At 37.4% G+C, this 10069-nt stretch overlaps 1 protein-coding gene across 1 annotated transcript; it reads left to right on the forward strand.

The window, feature by feature from the left end:
* Window positions 1-3489: 3489 nt before the first annotated feature.
* On the forward strand, window positions 3490-9551 carry LOC110706137 (protein N-lysine methyltransferase METTL21A-like). The gene is made up of 5 exons (XM_021884044.1): window positions 3490-3872; window positions 7144-7286; window positions 7692-7876; window positions 9112-9225; window positions 9297-9551. The coding sequence occupies exons 1-5, from the start codon at window positions 3588-3590 to the stop codon at window positions 9449-9451; spliced, it is 882 nt and encodes a 293-aa protein (XP_021739736.1). The 5' UTR covers window positions 3490-3587; the 3' UTR covers window positions 9452-9551.
* The last annotated feature ends 518 nt before the right edge of the window (window positions 9552-10069 follow it).

Below are 10069 nucleotides of genomic sequence, written 5' to 3' on the forward strand. Positions count from 1 at the left end.
TTGACACCTCCCGGAACTCCATAATGGAACGGAGTATCTGAACGGAGGAATCAAACCTTGTTAGACATGGTTCGATCAATGATGGGTCTTAGTGAACTTCCTATCTCTTTCTGGGGACACGCACTTCTAACTGCGCCACTAACACTGAACCGTGCTCCGTCAAAAGCTGTCGAAAAGACTCCATATGAATTATGGACGAAGAAACCTCCGAGGTTGTCTTTTCTTAAGATTTGGGGTTGCGAAGAATATGTCAAGAGATTAATTTCTGACAAACTTTACCCAAAATCAGACAAGTGTTTCTTTGTGGGCTACCCAAAAGAAACCAAGGGGTATTACTTCTACAATAAATCCGAGAACAAAGTGTCTGTTGCTCGTTATGGTGTCTTTTTGAAGAAGGAGCACCTTTCCAAAATGACAAGTGGGAGGAAAATCGAACTCGATGAAGTTCGAGAGGTAGAGCAACAAAGTCAACATGACAAAACTGACAATCAAAGGGCTTTAGAAGCAGCTGTTGACATTGGTCAGAGTCAAACCGACAATGTAAATGCTCAACCTATTACCCTGCGTAGGTCGCAACGACCAAGATCTCAACCAGACATATACCTTAGTATTGTCTTTACTGAAGATCAAGACATACTAGTTATGGATGGAGATGAACCAGCGACATACAAACAAGCTATGACGAGCCCCGGCCCGACTCTGCTAAATGGCAAGAGGCCATGAAATTCGAGATGGACTCCACGTCTGAAAATCAAGTCTGGGACTTGGTTAATTTTCCCGAAGGTTATACACCTATCGGTTGCGGACCTGGCAGGCGTCTTTTTGGCAGCAACCAATGTTAAAGCTTTTTCTACATAATAATAACCGGTTGGTTAGACAAACTCAAATAATTTAATTAAACAACAGAAGCGGCATTAAGGTGCCGGTTAAGTGGTCAACGTACTTCTCTCAAACATAATACTAAGGCCACAGGTGGAGAGGAACATCTCGTCCTTAAGCCAATCCGGATGAGGTACCCAATTCCTGAGTACAATTATTTATGTGCCATCATCCAGAGGCATGGTAGTCGTATTACAAAATTCCGGCTTTAGTATTTGTGCCCAACCCTCCTCAGGGACATGCGGCAGGCCACATTCTTCCCCAAGAGATCCGACTTTTTATTATACCGACGGAGTAAATGATTTTGACGTCTGCTTGGAGAGGAAACCAAGTAGAATTTGCTCTTCCAATTGGTCCACTTTGATGGCTTGTAGACAAATACCCACTAGGGATAGATGGGAAATAATCGTGCCGCCTGCAGAGGCAACAGTTGTCTAGGAGGATAATCTTGACCACGCCAACAATTATTTCGGCTGCTACGAGGCGACATTCAAAGTTGGTCTCCGCTTCCCCCTCCATGAAGGAATACAGGCCATATTGAGGGGCTACGACATAGGCGTTTGGCAGTTCACCCCTAATTCGTGGGTAAACGTGCTTAATTATATCGTCGTCTGTGAGTTTCAGATTATAAAGCCTGGCTGGGAGGCATTTGCGCACATGCACTATTTAAGCCGTGCCCAGGCGGCTGGAGGCCGTGGTATACTTTGACCACGTACCTGGAGTATTTGATGCCCTTTTACTGTAAAGCTCGACTCTAGGGTTACCCTATTCCTGGCGGACATATGCGTCTTAAGAGGGTTGGAACGAGCCGGCCATGAGGACGCCTCATCCTCCTCACTGTCGGCCTCCGCCTACAGCGAGCTCGACTCCTCAGAGCTAGATCGTTGAATGGCCTCCTCGCCGTCTCCCTGATTTGACTCTTCTAATATACCGTCAGTCGGAGTGCTTGGTGCACTCGGGGAATGGTCATGTACCTCGTCAGCTGGCACCTCAAGAGGTTCGTCTTCCCTATAATCTGGATCGAGTGTCGTCTTCTTAATCCGGGCCATTGTGTCTTGCACAAACACACAGACGGTCGGATTCGGAGAAAAGCAGGGGTGGACCAAACACCTAGAGACGGCACCCCCCAGTCCTAGACTCGGCCGTATCAGGTGACCGACTGACTACTGTCCTAGGTTGTGCCATGTGTGTTGTGGGTGAATCCATTATTCAAAGCAATATACATAAACAGTACAAAGGAACAAAGAGATGAGAAGGGGAGAGACGATTACCTTGATGAAGATTGCTGGAACAAAGAGGTCTCAAGCGTTGACCGGTTATGTTAAACAGAGATAGCAGATGGAAATTTTTGTTCAAAGAATCTCAGATGGTTATCAAAGTCTCACTCTAGAATTCCTTTCTCTTTCTCTCTAGACTTTATGAAATGGGTTAAAGATGAGGGAGGGGGAAGGGGTAAAATGCTTTTATAGAGGGGTAAAACCAGGGGTACTCCCGTAATTTCCCTAGAAGGTGAACAGTTAAAAACCGTTCACTAATAAAAAGTGTGACAAATGTCACAGGCGCCACGTGGCATGCCGCGTGACCCCTGTGAAGGGCAAATGTTTTGGGTAAGAATACCCAAGCCACGTGGCCCAATCAGAATGGGACACGTGTTATCCTTGAAGAGGTCCAACAAGGGCCACTCACCAGCTGACACGTGACACTTCTAATCAGGAGGGAAAAAGACGGCCTTTAGGGCTCAATTCATGAGAAAGCTGCAAAACGGCGTATCCCACCAAATCTAGGTCAGAATGACCTAGACAAGGGCACACTTACCCATGACCCTATAAATAGGCAGATTTTCCCCATTTTGGGGGCACGTTCATTTATTACACACAATTAATTCTCTCAAAAACAGAGAAATCACCAGATTTCGGAATCCGAGAAGATCTACTTTTACTTTCCGCACTTTTACAACACTCCAAACACTTTCTAAATTGATCGTCGGAGGCGGAAATCTGAACACCCGGATCCGTTGTTTTGCAGGCACAGCCGACGGGAAATCAGTCTTGGTGACGTAACTCTCCCGAGGTACACAAAAAACCCCAAATCAAGTATCATAAAAGAACAAAAGTTAGTTGGAAAGCGGAGTGCCAAGGTGGACGTTACAAAATCAGTGCACAAAGTCTTTAATGCCCCTTGTTATACATTAAGAAGTAGAGTATAGACCTCCATTTAGATTTCCTCGGTTATTTCGTCATTGTTATAGGTTACTTAGGCCTTGTTTGGTTCACCTTATTTTTACTGATCTGATCTGGTCTGGTCTGATCTGATCTGATTGTCTGATTTGACCAAACTTTAACCTTAAGTGTACGATAATCTATAAGGAAAAAATGTATCAAGTGGGATCTTGTTAGATTCGTAATAATGTGTAGTTTATTAATATGTAATTTTCACAATTTTTTTTCATTACGAAATTAAGAATATTTAGCGATAAAAAACCGCACATAAAACGATGTTCTGATCTGAACTTATTTTTTCAGATCTGATCTGATCTGAACTTATTTTTTCTGAAATAAGTATAAATAAGTTGAACTAAACAAGACCTTAATCAGTATTATAGGGTTAATTATCAGCTTTAGGTAAGGAGGTATTACTTGCGAAGAAAAACGGTGGTGGTAGTTGCGCATACAAAGGGCAGCCTTTTAACATTTGTCCCAGAAAACGCCATGAGCAGCAAACAGACAGTAGCAGAAGCAGTAGCAGGGGAAGAAGTAGCAGAAGCAGTAGAAGTAGAAGTAGAAGTAGAAGAGGAGGATGTTAAAGTAAAATTAGGGTGTTATGATGGATTTGTGAAGTTGGTGGAAGACCCATCTGAGGAAATCATGCTTTTATGGGGTCTTCAACAACCCATCTTTTCCAAACCCAACGCTTTTGTTCATCAATCCTCTCTTTCTCTCCGTCTCGACGCTTTTGGCCATTCTATCAACATCCTTCAGTCTCCCTCTTCTCTGGTACTTCTCTCTTTTTACCTTCTTAATTTGCATTGTTTTTCTGCTTCTATGTCTCACTAATTTATGTGGGGGTTTCTTGTTTTAGAGTTGTTTTTTATTTAGTATTTTTGATGAATTGCTATAGAATTAGCTTTAATTCTCTATATCTTGACCTACATACATTAAACTATTTTGGGTAATGATTAATGAAAAGTTATTTGACCCTTTTGATTAAAAACAATTGTCCCTTCATTTGAATGAAAATTGAGCAACTGGGTTATCACAGTTCAATCTTATGAAATTTGAGAAACAATGAAATGGCTGACACAATTTGAATATTGTGATCCTAGTATAATAAGTTGGACTTTAATGTTTTATGCTCTCTTAAACTGGTTTTGAAAAATGAAAGATACATAACTATAAAGGCATGTTTCATGTAGGAATCATGAATAAGCTGCAACATCCAATTGAACTTTAATATTGTATAAACTGCATTTTATTCTTGATTGTCTAGTGTTTGGAGGTTGGTATTCTATTAAAATTTTGGTTCTTGTATCTAAAATAAACGACAATTATTATGTCTTTCATATATAGACTAATAGAGGGTAGTTTTCGTGTTGACAAAAGTCATCTGTGATACTACTCGAAAGTATTGTACGATTTACATAAATTTTCACGAACGCAGTCATACGCAGATATAATTCCCTGTCAGTTTATCATGAAGTGTTACTGGTTTTTTAAAATGACAAAACATTCTCATCTGAAGGTAAAGCCACATTGTCCACTTACCTCATACCTAAGGATTCAGCAAGTTTTCACCAGTATGTAATTAAAATTATATGGCATGCTTGTGCCCTCTTCATCACTCAGGCGGACACGTGTTGAGATTCAATATGAATTGAAACTTTTTGAAGGAGATTACCTTTTTTTTTTTGGGTTTACAGATATGGGAGTATTATTTCAATGCTTAGGGAGTACACATTTGTTTTCTTTGTATACATTTCATGTTTTCTTGACCATTGAAAATGCATCTCCCATTGGCAAGAAATTGGGTTAAAAACAAAGCAGAAAGAGCCATGTAAAATAATGCTTTTTTTTTTTTTTTTTTTTTTTTTTGGAATTTGGATCATGATGAATTAAATAAATTGTATCGGGTTCTCCTGTAATCTCTACCTTTGTAAAGCAAGTATTTCAAATCAGAAGGGTCTAATGGAGAGTCAAAGACTATCTGCTACCTCTATGTAGTCTCAGGTATTATGTGCAATGTATTATTCTTCATTTTTTCAAGTACTTTCTTAAGTATTGTTTAGTGCAAATGGTTGAGTATTATGTGCCCATATTGAAAGAAAAACTAAAAAGTCTACTTTAAAACCCAAGTAGGCTACCCCTCATAACCAATTTTAAAAAAGAACCTTAATTTGAGCTTTGTTAGGGAGCTCCTCTCCGTTGTCTATCCTCCATCTGCTATAACAAATTGATACTCGAGCTCAATTGGGTGGTTTGCACCATATGTTAGACACCTATAGCTGCCTCCTTTTTTTAGGGTCTGGGTGCGTTGTTAGCCTATTTTTATTAAAGAGAGTATTTTATGCTCACACTTAAGGAGAAATTGTTAATTGTAACTATGAGTATTATTTTTCCCACATTGAAAGATAGTTCAAAGAAATTTTGGTTTCTAATTCTACTTCTATTGCTAATTGGTTTTAAGATGAAAACTCACTTTGAGCTTTGTTAGTGGGCTTCTCTCCCTTGTCTTCCCCCATATGTTATAACAACCTTAAAAAAAAAAAAAAAAAAAAAAAAAAAAAAAAAAAAAAAAAAAAAAAAAAAAAAAAACAGTTTGTACCCATGTCCCTATAACTAGTGGAGCTGAAAAAAAAAAATCTATAGGGTGGGCCTCTTAAAAAAAATCAACAACAAACTGATAGCTCAATTAGTTTAAGAATGATAAAATTAAAAAAAAAAAAAAAATGTGACAAAGAATTCCACATATGATAGACCTCATAATCATTTTGTAACTTTTCTACTCCATCCTGAAGTAGTTGACCCAAAGAGCCCACCTAGACCCACCGGTGGTTATGACAATCTTTTGTATATATGTTGCTATAACCATTTTTACCATTTTAGGTATAACCTATATTGCAGTGATATGTGTCATTATAACCTTGTACTTACTAAAGTATCTAAATACTCCAAAGACTCTTGATCTATTTCTCCAACATTCTTATAGCTACTATCAAAGTATTGACATGACATACTTTCAAGTTTGGGGAGAGTATTGTGAAAGACCCTGAATTGAAGTGGACTTTATATGCAGGAGCGTATCACTCTTTGTTATTTTTTGTACTATAACACATTAGCACTTGCACTACTTTTCTACCTTTAATTAGATATAGGGATGTTAATGAGCCGAGCCGAACCCGAATATTGGTAGGCTCGGCTCGAGCTCATGAGTTCGGGTTCGAGGCTCTGACTCAAGCTTGTGGCTCATCGAGCCTTGAAAATCGAGCTCGGCTCGAGCTTGTGGCTCCGCTCGAGCTCGTTATTAGCTAAGTTCGAAATCAAGCTCGTTATAAGCTCGATTTTGAAATCAGGCTTATTTAGGCCCATAAATACATAATCTATGTCACATAATTTACCCAACTACCCAAGTATAATAGTGGGTTGCTGTTATTGTTCTTATTAGCTTTATTTAAATGTAAAAAAACATAAAAATATTTATTTTAAGAAAATAATTCGAGCCGCTTGTGAGCTTTTCAAGCCGAGCTTAGCATGGCTCGTGTATCGTATCGTTTAGTCTCGAGCCGAATCCGAACTCGAGCCAAGCCGAGCTTTGACCGAGCTGAGCTCGAACAGTTCACGAGCAGGCTCGGCTCATTAACAACACTAATTAGATATATACTTCCAATGTTCTTTTTTAGTTGACCTGTTATGATTTTTGACTGTGTTCCCAAATTCTACTGTGACTAACTTTTGTAATATATAATTAAGAAAAAAAACATAGTCATGTGGATCTTGTTAGATTCGCCTTAATGTTTATGTTCAGAATATTTATTTTTATAATTTTTACTTATTGATAATTAAAGATATAAACAATTGAATTTATGCGTTATCAAACGTGATAAAAGAAACGTGTCAATTAAAAAATAATAAAGGGAAATACTTTCTATTCTCCTCATGATGTATTGTTCACTTCAAAGGCTTTGAATTTTCTGTGATTTCCTAGCTGTCTTTCTTTGATCAGCTGAACCATGATTATGAGTTTTATTTAATTGAGCTGATATAATTGCAGATGACACCCGGAGTGACTGGATCAGTAATGTGGGACAGTGGTATTGTTTTAGGGAAATTTTTGGAACATGCGGTGGACTTAGAGAAGCTGCTTCTTCAGGGGAAAAAAGTTGTTGAGTTGGGCTCTGGCTGTGGATTAGTCGGGTATAAAACAGCTTACCATATAGTTTCTATTTTATCTTCAAACTATTGATTTATTAGATACAAGTCTCCTGTTCTTTATCTAGAGAGAAAAAAGGTGGGAAAAAAAATACTGATTTGCTCTTGTATGCTAAAAGTTATTCATTATTAACCAGGTGTATAATTCTTATATAAAGAGGCTTTAAACCTGTACCCAAGGGATAATGAGGTAAATAAACAGCTTTCTGGTTCACTAGCTTGTATGGTCCAGCAGTATTCAATACTAAGAGTAATTGTGTGTTTAAGATGTCGAATCATAAAAAAGAATATATTTAGGACTTTTGAGTTTCTGACTTAAATCTGTAATTGATCATGAATTATTCTATATTCTTTGGACTGGCTTTAGACTTATAATAAGTGTACTTCAAGCTGCATTGCAGCTCTTTCTGGTGCACAGGTTACGTTAACGGATCTTCCCGATCGGCTGAGGCTGTTGAAAAAGAATGTTGACACCAATTTAAATTCTAGTGACATATTGGGCTCGGGAATGGTCAGCGAACTCATCTGGGGAGAAGATCCTGATCCTGATATACTTGATCCATTGCCAAATTATGGTAAGCTTTTGCCACAATCTTTTTGCTATAACTTTTTTATAGGGTTGCTTGTCTTATTTTACGTGTCTTAGAATCATGCACTAGTTGCATTTTCTTCTGTTTACAACAAATCAAAAGTTTATACTCCATTAAATTTATCTGAGTTTGGCTGATTGGCTTTTTCTATATACATGCATTAAAGTTAAAGGAAATAGAATGAACTTTGCTTCCCTTCAATTCTTGTTTTATAATAAAATGAATATTTGCTTTCTTTTTTCCATTAAGAAGATAAATAAGGGACAGGACAAAAAGTAATAAGTATGACATAGCTAAATCTCTCTTGGTTGTCTATTACACAATTATGAGTAAGATGAATATTAGCTTTCTTTTTTCATAAAGAGGACTAATGTGCCAAAGCTGTTGAGACTAGTAATACTTCTCGCTTCAAACATGAATAACTTAATTAGTATGTTTTTTATGCAATTCTGACTTACCAAGCAAGCTAGCTGACTTGAAATGCTTATGGCAGTGTTTTTCAACTTTCCAAAATTTAATATTTTATAAAAGGCGACATAAACATTAATACAGCAAAAGATGGGCCTTCATCTGGATCAGATGGTGATATGATTGCTCTTTTCCCTGGATCACTACTAGATATCCTAACTTCTTTGTCTAAAGGTTTTTCTACTCTATTTGACTAATATGCCAAAGCTATTCAAACTAGCCTTGAAATGCTACCTTTTAAATTGATATAGTAAGCACAACCATAGGAGATAAACCTTGATTTGATATCTGTATCTCATTACTGTATTGGTCTTGTTGTAGATTGACCATAATAAAATCTTTTTGTGGATGCTCTCTAAAGTCTAAACCAGCAGACTCAGAGCTCTAATGTTGCTTGTCGTTTCTTGCTTCAAGGGAGATGAGCAATAAGGTATTCAAGCGGAGCTTAATTAATTTCTGCTTCCTTTTGTCTGATAATTTTGTACTTTCCATGTCCCATAGCAATTTGGTTCTAGATCTTCTGTCACTAGATTTGAAAAGTTTCCTCATTCTGGTATCGACTGATTCTTGTTCTGTTAACTTTATTCTATGATTGAGCCTGGATTTTTATTTTCCCCTTACCTTCAACGTGCTGTCTCAAGCTGCACCTCTGATTCCATTGTCATAAATCTGGAACATCTATATATCTTTATGAGGTATTATTCTTCTCATTTCATTGATCTTTCCTCTGTTGATGTTATAAGTTATCTTAGTGCTAGGTTCAGATGTGATTTACAGCGAAGAGGCTGTTGGAGATCTGTTATCTACCCTAAAACAAGTTTGTGACAAGCACACGACAGTTATCTTATCTGGGGAACTTCGCAATGGTACAAATCTTCTTCACTTGTGTATATTTATCTGTATGTCTGCAGCAGATTAACAATTTTTCTTTCTACAGATGCGATTCTTGAACTTTTCCTGGAATCTGCCATAAAAGATTTTTGGATAGGTCAAGTGGATCAATCGGAGTTTCATCCTGAGTATAGCAGTCACCGAGTTGTTATCTACATTCTGGTAAAGAAGGATAATGAAGATTGTATCAATGATAATTGATAATTTATGCTGGTATTTTAAGTTGTGGTAAAGAAGGATAATGAAGATTGTATCAATGATAATTGATAATTTATGCTGTTATTTTAAGTTGTAACAACCATTTCTAGCTTCATAATTATCGTCATTTGGAAAAAAAATTCCTTTTTTTTTTTTTATGATCACGTCTTATCATGAAGTTGCTTAGTTAAAGAAGCTATTGTACTCACGTCTTATCATGAAGTTGCTTAGTTAAAGAAGCTATTGTACTATTGAAGCATCCCTAAACAGGTTGTTGAGCATGGGAGAGGTGATTGATCGTGTACAGTTGGAATTTTTACGAACTTATATCCAACACCCTAAAAGACTTCCATGGAAAGGAGTAAATAAATCATCCCAGGATCATGGACCAATCATGGTGAATAGCAACCCAACATTTGGGGAAATTCCATGGAAAGTATACAAAGAAAAATTGGAAAGTATTCTTCTGAAGCATCCAGTATCTTATTTGATTTAAGTTCTCCTCTTCGTCTTTGGGTTCAATGGATAAATCATCCCAAGATCAGTTTCTTTGGTTCATATACCATTTAGAGGAAGTCATGTTGGATTTTATATCCAAAGGGTTTCTGAGTTACCTTGAAA

Source organism: Chenopodium quinoa, unplaced genomic scaffold (assembly GCF_001683475.1).
Source record: "Chenopodium quinoa cultivar QQ74 unplaced genomic scaffold, ASM168347v1, whole genome shotgun sequence".
NCBI lineage: Eukaryota > Viridiplantae > Streptophyta > Magnoliopsida > Caryophyllales > Amaranthaceae > Chenopodium > Chenopodium quinoa.

Coding starts and splice junctions, on each gene's coding strand:
- LOC110706137 (XM_021884044.1), top strand. CDS start 3,588: ATGAGCAGCAAACAGACAGTAGCAGAAGCAGTAGCAGGGGAAGAAGTA. Junction 3,873..7,143: donor TTCAGTCTCCCTCTTCTCTG/GTACTTCTCTCT, acceptor ATATAATTGCAG/ATGACACCCGGAGTGACTGG. Junction 7,287..7,691: donor TCTGGCTGTGGATTAGTCGG/GTATAAAACAGC, acceptor GTGTACTTCAAG/CTGCATTGCAGCTCTTTCTG.